Genomic DNA, 13,334 nt, shown 5'->3' with positions numbered 1-13,334 from the left:
GTTTTTACTCAAGACATTAAAAAGTCCCATGTCCCCTTTAAATCTGACGAAATGCTTCAAAGGGAAGTCTTTGCACTTTCTGTGCTTCTAATCCAAATGGAGAACTTGTATTTTCTGTTGACGAGGTCAAAAGGAAAAGAGGAAAAAGTCCAAAGTGTTCCTGTACTATGACACTTAAAATGAAGCTCCAGTTTGTGGTCCTTCTTTTGTTAGGTGAGGCTGAGACATTTTTTTTTGCAGTTTTCTGTTGTTCTCTGCCTCTTGACTCATGGCAGTCGTTCCCTAGATGTTCCCGGATCCATCGGCCTGCAAACGGTGGAAGAGTTTGGCGACATTTCCCTGAGACTCGAGTTCCCGCCACTTTACAGTGGATACACCAAGTCGTGCTGCAAGGTGTACCCGAGCGGGTGTCAAACTCTCCTGGACAGCGCGGGCTACACCGCTAGCTTGCTGAGAGGAAGGGTGAGCATCAGGGAGACAAACAGTTGGATTGAGTTCAAAGTGGCCCGGGCACGGACGGGAGATGGAGGCTACTACAGATGTGTGCTGCTGGGCACTCCCGTCTACATTTACGCGGATCATCAATTTTATGTCCTTGGTAAGCTTTCACTTCAGATAACCGGAGACTTTTTCATGATGACTGTAAACTATCGGGGCACTTCTAGATGACAGAAAATGATCAGATACTCCTGAACTGAACTGAAAATGAAAACAAAAGCTTGTTGTCTTTGGGGTAGCAGACATAGGAGGTTCAGGCCCGACACTAGTGATACGATATTTACCTTTTGCCTAATTATTGTGAGTGATCATGAACATGTTTGGTGTCTACACATAAAAATATCATTAATTGCTGTAAATGTAATGCAGTGTAAATATATATAAATATATATTATATATACATATATATTAGGGTGGTCCTTCCAATGGGGTAAAATTTCAAATTTATATTTTCAAATGTATATTTTTTTCAGCTCCAACCCCGTGAATTTGTTGGAATAGTTGGAAAAAAATCATTCGTCATTCGTCAGCAGTCTGGGTACCCGTCCGTCATCTGTCAATCCGTCTATTTTTCAAGCCAAACCAAACTGTAATCGTCTGCCGATCAATCCGTCATGTTATTTTAGCCTCACTTCCGTCATTAAACATCAAAGGTCTCCCAGTCCGTTTATTGTCAATCCGGGAAAAAAGGTCCAACAGGTGAAAAATCCATTTAAAATGTACATGTACATCATAATCATATCATAATGTGTTGGCTTGCTGCTCAAATTTACCATTTTTACTTTAAAGTTTTACTTACCTTAACCAGAATTGTTGCCAAAGGTACAATCCTGAAGGTCTTCATCTTCTTCCGCTTCTTCTTCCGTCTTTTAGCAGTTGGCAAACAACTTTTGGTGCATTACTGCTACCTTCTGAAATAGAGTGTAGGGGGCGGCCAAAATACCATTTCATAATAATCGAACCCCACTCTTTCCAAAAATAAAAATAGAAATGTGAAACTTAACCCTCAAGAACTTCTCCGTAAAATTGTATTTCAATTCAAAGCAACTACTTAGTCACCCTGACCGACTAATGATCCTCTCTTTGGTGCATATCGTCACCTGCTGTACATATACAGTCAATGCAGTCTGGGTTGCGTTTCCGTCTCTCTTCAGCAAAACGGTCGTCCGTCAATAATGGACTATGAGGTCCGTTCGGACTTGACCAGGTTTGTTATGATTACACAGACGGATGAAAATCCACTATGCTTAATCCGTCTTTTCTTTAAAGTTTCCCGTCTATCGTCTAACATCAGCAAAACGGGCATCCGTCATAGACGAATAGATGGACCGGTTTATATTCATATTCTTGCCAGGAACCTCAGGTGACCAGAACAACCAGTCCCGGGTCACACTACCAACCAGAACGCAGAGCCCGGAGTGGACCGGGACTGAAGTTGTGCAGGAGACCAGCGAGCCTCTCACGTATGTACAATACCTGTCTTTTTACCTTTGCGTCTGTGTGTCTTATCAATTGTAATGTCCATGTATACCGATCAACCAGACCCTGTCCTATGAGTGAGTGCCACTTGCCGTTCTATGGTTATCATCACATAGAGTGGTAGGATTTGTGTAGTGGTTCGCTCTAACTGTTCTCTGACAAGATGGATGCTTTGTCCCCTCTAGAAGCCAAAGACTCTGGACTTCTGTCGCCCTCGCCGCCATCACTCTGATTGTTGTTGTTGTTGCCTTAGTAATAGGAGCACTTTGCTTCAGAGGCAAGACCATGTCCAAACACTTGAGTAAGTCCTATTATTATTATTACATTACAAATAATAATTCATTGATTGGCCACCAGTCCTTTCATTTGTCAAAATGTGCCATGATTTTGACTGGCTGCCAGTCACCAACCAGTTTGATCAAGCCAGGCAGTGCCAAGGCATATATGGACAAACAACGGGCCGGTTACCAGTCAATCATAACACATATAGATTAAAAAATTGACTGGTCAGTTCACTCAATAGTCAGTGCAATCAATGAAATGTTTGTCATCTTCACTGAAGCTAACATGCTAACATTTTTTTTTTTTGTGAGTGCTACGTTTGGCTTGACTGCTACTAACTGACAGTGTACACGTAAATAAGCGGGTACTGGAGGACTCTGCATTGATGAATCCACTGCATTTTTTCATTTTAGACAAGTGTGGAAAAACTCAGCCCGAGTCAGCTAAAGAAGAGGCCGCAGTAGGTGTTAAAAGAGGAACACAATTCCACTGACTCACTTTTGTCCCCGTTTTAAAAAAAACCAAGAACACGGAAACGAACACATTGTTTGTCTGCGCTCATAGGAGACGTCCAGCGTCATCTACACGACGGTAGACTTCCGAGCCGAGCCGAACGTCACAGGAGCATCTGATGCTGGTGGGGTGGAGTACTCCGTACTGGCCGTCCACCAGTGAATGTGGTTGCCCGGAGTACGAGGAGCAAAGTTAGGACTTCAAATTGTGTTTTTACATGATATGTAAAATTGACTTTTGAATGTATTGTCCCCAAGAGGCTGTGCGCCAACCCGTCAAGTGTGAAATTAAACAACCAAATCAATTTTTTTTGTTATCTCACCATTTCATGAAATGACTGGCGATTGGCTAATTGACTTACAGTGATAGCAAACGTCAGATTTAGCGAGTAGCAGAGCTGGGTATTCCGTCTATCCGCCGACGGACACTCGCTTTGCCGATGGTTGACGAATGACGGGTAAAATTTTAAAACGGACTAAAGCATAGTCGGAAGCCCATGTATTTAATCCGTCTTTTGTCCGTAGTCCGTCTTCAGTCTATTTTTCATGGCAAGGTTTCGATGGTCGTGGCAAGCGAGGAACAATAGTGAGTAGTTGTTGTTGCTTGGGGGACAGATTTGAGTGAGGGACTAGGTTGTGAACAGGCTTCCACACTGCAGTGAGTCATTGGTGAGTCACTCTTTCTGTTCAAATATCGGTCAGCGGGGCTTATTGAAGTTTGTGGTCGGAATGGCTATAGGCGGGTACTCTTTTTTTTTTTTTCACCCCCCAAAAATAGGTGAATGATCCACGCCGTAGACGGATGACAAATAACGGACGCTCAATTTTTAGTCAAATGCCCAGCTCTGGCTAATAGCATCATCAGCGTTAGCTTCTGATAGTGATCATCAAAAGTCCTGTAATATTTGTTGCATAAATTATTATTTTTTTCCCCCCAAGAAATTGGTTAATTCAAACCAAATTAAAAAACATTACATTAATAATATGGCCTCGACAACTCAAAGTTAAGCGCTGTACAATAACAGCCATCCACAACCCAAAACACACTCGTGGTGAACATGTTTGTGTGAGTTTTGAGGCATGTTTTCCTATTACCATTATTCTTGGTGATCTCTGATGAGTGCATAAAAATGACTCATTTTGAGTCGGAAAAGTTTTGGATTTATTGACTTTGGCAGGCTAATTCCACCTTAAGGGTCTAAAGAATTCATCCGTGTGCTTGTCTTTCACTCTGAGACCTTTTCGCAGTCTAAAGTCTGTTATCATGACATCTTTATTCTTCTTTTGAGGCCCCGTCTGGTCACAGGCTCAGCGGAGGCCGCTCGATATTTTATTTTTAGTCCAGGCTTTTGCTTGTCTTTTAAAAGTCCTATAGGTCTCACATTTTGTTATCATTTCTTTGATCAAAGGTGCAACATTGTACGACATTCATGACGCAAATGGAGTGACCCTTTCTTGGCATATATATATATATATAGGTCACGGCTCAGATTCAGAAAACAGGTCAGCCGTGACTGGTCATCGTGAGCAGTTGTGATGTCATTTTCAGTCGACAGAAGACAAAATGGCCGCCCCCGGAGATGGCTAAAAATGAGTGCATGTCGTGTTTCAACTAGTGGGCCTGCTGGGAACATATTCTTGAAAAAAAATATGTTTGGGTTGACTTCCGCTTTAAAATCAAATAATCTATCAGCTGTTGATTTTTTAGGGTAATGTTGTAAGATCAGTTTGTAATGATATTAAAGTGTTTTTGAGTTACAGTTTGGGGGGAATGTGTAGGATTTAAATTATGTAAGGAGGCAATTATAAAAACTGGGGGTGGTGGGGGGGGGGGGGGGGGGGGTTGGCTTCAATTACTCACAGATTTGTGCTAATTGTGTTTGAGGCTTAGCTCCAGAAACCGTGAGGTGGTGGGAGTGAAATTCAGGTCATGACTCACCTCTCTGTGCCGGTTGGCTGAATCGCAAATCCAGCCATTTATATTGTTCATTATATTGTTCATTTCATTGGTTGGACCGAAGATCCTGCCTCAACGGAGGACTTGTAGTCAGCAGAGCAGCATCCAGACAGTATTAGCATTGTCATCACCATATTACAAAAAACAATCTGTAGATGACTACAACTAAAGTGCGTTTTCACACATGCAAACTGCACTTTAAATGGTCGTTGCACCTCCATAGACAAAAAAATATATAATGTTAAAGTTGGCCATCAAGAGGCAGAACAATTGTTTTTGCTTTTCAATGACGTAAAACTACATAGAATGACGACCTGTCCTCAGTGTGTACATCTTTTATTGGCAAGAACAGTGTGGTACAGTCCTATCTTAAAGTAACAACACACAGTACAACAAATACATGAATGGGTCACAAAACGCTTGAAAGTGCCTGACGTCCCTTCCGTAGCTTGTTTTTGGTACACGTCCACGTCCCTCCCTGTGGCATGACTACATTCAAGACAGGTCACATTTATTGTCCGACTGACAACATTTTGGATATGGAAAACGGACAGGTGGGTCGTACTTTGCCCAACGCTGCTAAATAGAGTCACCAAGCTGTATTTGTCATCCCCAAAAGTCTTGAAAGTGATCCGTGTGGCATTTTATTGAAAGTCGATGTTCTTGTAGTCTTCGGTGCATCTGTACTTGCTCCCGGCGTAGCGGGTGCACACCAAATGGGGGAGGCAGGGGCATGTGTGGTGCTGCCTTTTGCCAGGATAGGGCACCTGCACAAGGGCGAGATGGTAGGATGAGTTAGGCATTGAGTGAGGCACTTCATTCCCGCATTGATGAGCTCCCCCAGGATCAAATTCCTTCTGCGCCTACCGGCGGCTCATCTCAAGCTTCCTGTTAGCTTGCAAAACTGAACCCAAGAAATATGAATTAAACCAAAAAGCACTCTAAGTTCTCTGCTGGCCGTATTATTTCATCGATTAGACAAAAAAAAGTATTTCATATTGAAATTAATATGAAATATGAATAATGAAATTACAATCTGATTAAATAAATAATGCATTTGATAGAATTGTATTTATTTAATGAGTCTCCCGTTAAATAAATAAAATGAACAAAATTAAAAAAATAAATAAAACAAATGCAGTATCAAATTGACCCACAATAAAAAGATGACTGGACTATTTTTTGTGCTTTAGTTTAAAAAATAATGATGACTAGTTGTAATTATCATTTTTAAAGTATGTAACCCTCCTGTGAAATTGGGTCAATATGACCCCCCCCAAAAAAGGCTTGAACTTATTCTTGTTGGTCATTTTTATTTTTTTGTTTGTTTGTTTGTTTCTTTCTTTCTTTCTTTCTTTCTTTCTTTCTTTCTTTCTTTCTTTCCTGACTAATGAAAAAAAAAACGATTCTTTATTTATTGAATTACCCTTTTGTTAAGTATCTCAAAGTGACCCATAAAAAAGAAATTATTGGACTTATTTTTTTTTTAAATTTATTTAAAAACAATATTCCATCAATCAATTATCCGAGCCAACCCATAATTGTCTGTGTAACGCTGTGTAAACTAGCATGATACAGACCCTTTAATGCCCGACGTTGTCGTCTTAATGATGTTCGGCGATCAATGATTACGGTACATGACGCGGACGTTTGCGTGTCCCACCTTGTGGCTCAGTGGGTGGCATAGGTCGCCTTCCGTACCCCTCGGGACGCACATCCTCAGGCCCCTCAGCCACAGACTGACGGCACAGCACAGACCCAAGCCACACTGCATGTCTCGCTCGCAAGCCTGTAGGGAGACAGTTTATTGACTCACGGATGCCGATAACCTCGCCATCATGCTTCTTATATCGTGACCTCGCTCCATCACGATTTTGAAGCAATTGTGCCTCAATTTCAACATATTTTAAATACATTTAAATGCCTTGTATACATTTCGAGTCTGAAAACAATCCTTTATAAACATTTCTATTTATTTTTCATTGGGGTTTTTTTTCCTCCAAATGGCTAATATTATATTAGTGGTGATACTATATTATATTACTATAATATAATAGTATTTAAAAAATATTCAGATGAATAGTCCTTAGTCCACTCTCAACCATAATACTGCTCTTTTTTTGCACATTTAAATTGTACTTAGGTGCAAATGTGAGTGAAAATACATCAAATACATCTTTAAATATTTATACGAGATATCTTTTAAAAAGTAGTTTGTTACAACAATCAAAAATAGTTGACATGAGGTAAAACAATTCCAGTTGCATTGAAAGGATTATTTGCGTTACGTATAGCCAATTTGATCATTGTCATTTCCGATCACTTGAAATAATTGGTTTGCTTCCCTTTAAGACATGAGTTTACATGAAGTGAAACATTTCTGGTTGTACTTCAAAGCTCAAATATTAACAATAGTAATAATATTAGTAATCACCATAACAATTAGATGAAGTATTCCATCAAACTACTAGATGCATTACATGGATTACTTCATCTAATTGTTATGGTGATTACTAATATTATTATTATCAAACTACTGGATGCATTACATGGATTACTTCATCTAATTGTTATGTAAAAAAAAAAACAAAAAAACAACAACAACAAAAGAAGCAAGACCGAAGCCGAGCAAATTTGGGAGTTTTAGATGAGGAATTAGATGAAGTATTCCACCAAACTACTAGATGGATTACATAGATGACTTCATCTAATTGTTATGGTAATTATCTACGCATAGATGAGAGAGATTCTGTGTTGCATGCCCATCTTGCATGAGTTGGCGCTGCATGTGCTAAAGTAGCAGTTGTTCGACGCTTTGATAATGTGTCGCTCTTTGAAGAGTCATGCGGGAATCTCCAAACAGTGAAAGAGTAAAGTCACATCACGAGACCTACACTTGCAATGTTGCAAATAAAAATACACTTTACCCTGTTCCCTCAAACACGGACTAAGGTGTAATCATCCACCTATTCGTGTCAGACAGGCTCTGAGTACACTTTGAAAAGAGCTCTAATTCACAATTCTATTTGATACGGACAATTAGTGTGAGAAGGGAAAAAGAAGTTAGCAAGTCCTAGAGCATTTCATTTTCGGGCTCCAGTGCTCTGGAACGCTCTACCCGTGGAAATCAGAGCAGCTACTTCTGTAGAAAGGTTTAAATCTCAATCTAAGATTTATTTCTACACTCTTACACCTATTATGCGTTTCGACTCTTGCCCTGCATGACCCCGTGACGTTTACATTTTGGCCTGTTTTACTGCCGATTCTCCGCCACATTGATAAGGTGCTCCGAAAGGCACTTTGAACATGTTGGCGTGCGTCATTAAAAATACAATATACAGTACGTTTGCCTGCAAAGGCTATTTTATTGTACACATCTATAACAGTGAGTTGTAACAATAGGAAAATGCCCGCCATTGGGACACTCTGTTCTCTATGACGGATGATGTAAGATGCTTTGGTTGAATTGCATTTGGGCTTCCATTCGCCCACGCACATTTTGTACTGTTTCATGGCTCTGATCTATTTACAAGCGGCTATCAATTGCCGCCAGGATATCGTTCCCTCCGGTGGACGTGAAGGAGGATGAGGATGTGGTCTCCACGCTGTCAGGCGTAATCACTTTTCACTTAATATAGCAAGACATGTGACTGTGCTTTTTTGACGTTTATTGCATTGGAATACAGCAGATGAGCTTAGCTTCTATTTATGATGAAGCGGATTAAATCGATTCCAGTGGATGAATGTTATTTGCGCACTTCAATAATATTGACAAATTTGCACCAATGCGGCACAGCATATGCATTTGCCTGTCAGTGAATGAAACCAGGATTGCCTGGTACAAATGTACTCAATAATTATTTTTATTCAGATGGAGTCATGCTTTGCAGTTGGTTAGAAATGCAATGTAAAAAAACATAACTTGTATTTTTGGGGATCAAACAGCCATTTAAGCTGGAAGGTCAAATAAAATATGAAGTCTTGACATTTATGGCAGCAATATTAGCACAACAAAGCAATGTGTTATTTGCTCCAAAACGATTTGCTAAGTTGTATTTACTTATATCTTAAAGTTGAGGACAATACAAGGGACAATTAGTTCTGTAAACTTTGATTTCTTTGATGTTAAATATGGGAAAGACGATTTTTTTTTCAAAACGAGACAACTTCAAATATTTAGTTGAATTGCCTAACTTGAAATTGTATTGGTTTGTTGCCTTGAAATGTTAACCCATTTTTTCCCCTTTTTTAACAGTCACAATTACTCCGGCTTCCGTCAACATTTGTTGAAAAAAAAGAAATAAAGCTTAAGTTTCAAGTCTAGCGTTTAGGCGGCACGGCGGTCGACTGGTTAGCACGTCCGCCTCACAGTTCAGAGGTCGTGGGTTCGATCCCGGCTCCGGCTTCCCTGTGTGGAGCTTGCATGTGCCTGCGTGGGTTTTCTACGGGTACTCCGGTTTCCTCCCACATTCCAAAAACATGCATGGTAAATTGATTGGACTCTCTAAATTGCCCCTAGGTGTGATTGTGAGTGCGGATGTTTGTCTTTGTGTGCCCTGCGGTTGGCTGGCAACCAACTAGGGGTGTCCCCCACCCACTGCCTGAAGACAGCCTTGATAGGCTCCCGCGACCCTTGTGAGGACAAGCGGTATAGATAATGGATGGATGGTCTAGCGTTTATCACCTACAAAATGGCCGTCCGTCATAGGTGGAATGCCCAGCTCTGCAATTAACCCAGTAAATTAGACGCATTTGCTTTAGTTTTCATGGAAAAAGCATTTTAACTCATTCGGGGCCAGACCCTCTTTCACCCTAAGGTTTGAAAAATATATAAATAAGTTCCTGTGATTGAATGGCTGGACTGTGGAAAGACAAATAAATATCTCCTTGGCAGTGAATGAGTTATTATGCATATTAATTCGATTAACTCATTCAATCCCAAGACAAGACAAGTCAAGACATATCAATATCTCTTTGCCACTAAATGAGTTATACGCATTAAAAGCTACACCCGATAAATCGCAAAACTGCAACTATAGCATCTTCAGAAAACATGTTGCAAAACATGAAACTGCAGGGACATTTTTTTGGGCATTGAAAATATTACTTTAGGATATCATTTTTGCGCCAAGTGTAACGGTTTGAATTATACTTTGCATACTGCCCTACTGAATTGTACTATGTCACGGTTTTCAAAAGAAATCAAAATAGGAGATATACATACAGTATATAATCTGCATGTTAAAGACTCACTCCTGTGATGACGGCTCCTCTGGACCAGCTGACAGATGCAAGAAGGAAGGACAGCAGCACCACTTGGAAGCTCATGTTGACAACGGATCCTCTTGCGAAGCTTTCCAGCAGTCACTCGGGCTCCCCTCCCGGTTCGTCTCTTTATCCACTCGGGCTCCCTCGCCTCACCTCAGCTCACCTCCCACCCACTCCCTGCGCGAGGTAACCCCACGGCCGACTCCTTAAAATGCTTACGAATAGCAAAAGCAGGAATGCCGTTGGATGGAGTTTCCTCTGTCTTTGCTTCTTGCGGGAGTTTTTCAAACATCTGCTTCTGTGACTCAGCCGATTCAAAGAAAACTGGAATAAATATGACAGAAGTTCAACATATAAAGTCTACACACCCCTGTTCAATTGCCAGGGTTTGGATATTTAAAATAACTGTAAAACTCAACTGAATTTGTTTCAAAAATGTTTTCTAGTTGTGAAGTTGTTATAAACAACAGAGATAAAGCGGTTGCACAAGCGTGCGCACCTTCTCATAACTTTGGATGGAGCTGTGTTCAGAGTGAACCAATCACATTCAAACACGTTAAATGGGAGTCAGCACACACATGCCGCCATTTGAAATGCATCTAATTAACCCCAAATAAAGTTCAGATGTTCAAGTATGGCTGTCATGACATTCCTCTTTATAGAAGAAGCCTTAAAGAAGGAAATCAATCCAAATTTTCAATATTTTTTTCAAGAATATGTTCTATGCAGGCCCACTAGTTGAAACACGGCATGATTAATATTGCGTTTGTGCAATATGAGTTAAGCAGCAAAATCCACCGCTTTTTAGCCATCTCAGGGGGCGGCCATTTTGTCACTTCTGTCGACTGAAAATGACAGAGAAGTTGCTCGGGGCTCTGATAACAACCAATCACGGATCAGCTTCAGAAAACAGGTCAGCCGTGATTGGTCGTTACCTGAGCAGTTGTGATGTCATTTTCAGTCGACAGAAGTGACAAAATGGCCGCCCCCAGAGATGGCTAAAAATGGGTCTTTACTTTGTCTTTAAGGTTTTGTGTTAACACTGACTGCTTCTTCAAACTGCTAATTATTTCCAAACTTAGTTCACCGGACCTTAGCAAAATCTCCCAAGGTTAAGCTTTTTCGGACATAAATCAAAAGGTACATTTGGCGCAAATGTGACATTACCAAAACAACATGAATGCTACAATGAAGCATGCTTTCATACTTTGGGGCTGTTTTTTTTTTTTGCAGCCGGAACTGGGGATTGAGACAAGATGGAGGGAATACGAAAAGCTCAAAATAGCAGTCGGTGTTAGCAAAAAGCATTCAGGCTTCTGCTTGAAAACAACAACAAAACAAAAAGTCATGAAAACCCTACTAGAACACTTGAACTTTGTTCAGGCTGAATCAGAACCATTTTAAATGGAGACCAATGTAATATAGTTAGCTAGCTAACTAAACTATGCTTACACCAAAAAAATTGATGTGATAGAACATATTGTTTTGCATACTATTTAAATTAATTGTTTTTTTAATGAATGAATTTTGAAAATCTAAACATTATACACACTGTCCCTTTAAATTATTATTGTATTTATTTTTATTCAAAATTAAAAAGATAAATAGATACAATAATTTGACTGTCAGTTGTTGTTCAGTGTGCTGAAATTTGTTCCATGTTTCCTCACAGATATTGTTTTGATCATTGTGTTAAGTAGAGCAAATGATATAACCAAATCTTCTTTTTTTTTTTAAATATATAAAAGTCTTAAAATTTATGATTGACTTCAATGTCGCACCAACGGGAAAGTGTTGGACCATCAGTCTTTGCTGCACTGTAATTGGCCGATGTGCACTTCTGAGGTGTGGCTTAGCAAAAGATCAGTTGTCCGACTTGTCCAAATATTTTAGAGCCTGGGATAGAAAACAGCCGCAAAACACCAAACTATGGGTCAAATCTCCATTTGGGATTTGACTCTTTTGGCTGATTTAGTGAGGTTGGGATGTGGCCACATGCAGCCAAAACAACGCTATGTCACAGATGAAGTGTGTGAGTGTGAGTGTGTGTGTGTCAGGTTTTGATTGAGTGTTTCATGAGCATTATTATGATGCAAGCTTGCCGCAGTGCTGCTGATGGATTCCTCCAATGTACCAGCCACATAATCACGTTGAGTCAATTCTGCCCCGTCAGCAGCGCCGCCTCTGAGGCCCGCCTATTTTAAGGCTGACTTTCCCTCAAAACCCATCAGCATAACGCTATACAAATTAAATGCTCTAGGTTTATGCCCATCACATTTATGTCATATTTTATGATCAATGCGATGCCTCATGTGAGCAATGGTTTGATGTTTTCATGCTGATGTTTTAGAACAGCGGGGCTAAAACTTTTTGCACCGAGTAGTACCTCCCAACCCCCCCAAAAAAATCATAGCTCTTCAAATTCCAGCATCGTAACTAACATTAAAATACGGGAAGGTAATGGTTTTATTCCTGTAATGTATATTTGATACAGTATTATTGTAAGACAGTGTAACATTATGTACAGTTTGAATAATGACACTGAGCTAAAAAATAAATAAAAAACTGTAGTTAATGATTAAATTAAATGCATTGCACATAAAAGTTAAAAATGTTACTTAAAGCAGAAGTCAACCCAAACATATTTTTTTCAAGAATATGTTCCCAGCAGGCCCACTAGCTGAAACACGGCATTCTGATTAATTTTGCGTTTGTGGAATCTAAGTTAAGCAGCAAAATGCACCCGTTTTTGGCCATCTCCGGGGGCGGCCATTTTGTCTTCTGTCGACTGAAAATGACATCACAACTGCTCACAACGACCAAGCACGGCTGTGTGCTAACCAGTCGGCCAAGTTGTTTTGAATAACTAAATGAATCCATCCATCCATCCATCCATCCATCCAGATGTGCTAACCAGTCGCCACCTGTTATTTTGAATAACAAACTTAATGTTATATTTAATAAATAATGTAGCTTAATATATGAGTACAATCCTTTACATCAGGGGTGCCCACACTTTTTCAGCCTGAGAGCTACTTATGACATGACCGAGTCAAAATGATCTACCAACTACTAAAAATGCAAAACACATTACTTATAAATATATTGAGAATTACTTTTATATGTACCGTAAATGCTGGTATACCTTGCATGACTGCATCAACCTATATAGCACAATACAACAACAACAAAAATGTTTTGTAATTAGTAATTACCTTACTCTAGTGATGGGACGAGCAACACTAGTGCATCAGCACTGTGCCGAGATCTCAAGTGTGAAACCCCGTATTGGTGCGTGTATCGCTTTAACAAAAAAAAATCATGTGACCAATACAGGA

General features: G+C 40.0%; 2 protein-coding genes across 2 annotated transcripts; one reads left to right on the top strand and one right to left on the bottom strand.

The window, feature by feature from the left end:
* The first annotated feature begins 95 nt into the window (after positions 1 to 95).
* LOC147153701 (uncharacterized) lies at positions 96 to 3,076 on the top strand. The gene is made up of 6 exons (XM_086034729.1): positions 96 to 213; positions 287 to 598; positions 1,853 to 1,961; positions 2,163 to 2,278; positions 2,673 to 2,719; positions 2,824 to 3,076. Exons 1-6 carry the CDS (start codon positions 168 to 170, stop codon positions 2,932 to 2,934), a joined length of 741 nt encoding a protein of 246 aa, XP_085890855.1. The 5' UTR covers positions 96 to 167; the 3' UTR covers positions 2,935 to 3,076.
* Positions 3,077 to 5,048: 1,972 nt separating this feature from the next.
* prok1 (prokineticin 1) lies at positions 5,049 to 13,298 on the bottom strand. The gene is made up of 4 exons (XM_086034758.1): positions 13,212 to 13,298; positions 9,982 to 10,320; positions 6,392 to 6,517; positions 5,049 to 5,495 (listed from the first exon to the last, which is right to left on the bottom strand). The coding sequence occupies exons 2-4, from the start codon at positions 10,054 to 10,056 to the stop codon at positions 5,373 to 5,375; spliced, it is 324 nt and encodes a 107-aa protein (XP_085890884.1). The 5' UTR covers positions 10,057 to 10,320; positions 13,212 to 13,298; the 3' UTR covers positions 5,049 to 5,372.
* Positions 13,299 to 13,334: the final 36 nt, after the last annotated feature.

This window comes from Filicampus tigris, chromosome 1 (assembly GCF_054856515.1).
Source record: "Filicampus tigris isolate MCC_2025a chromosome 1, RoL_Ftig_1.0, whole genome shotgun sequence".
Taxonomy (NCBI): Eukaryota; Metazoa; Chordata; class Actinopteri; order Syngnathiformes; family Syngnathidae; genus Filicampus; species Filicampus tigris.
Note: the sequence above shows the minus strand (reverse complement) of the source record. Positions and strands in the feature narration are given on the sequence as shown.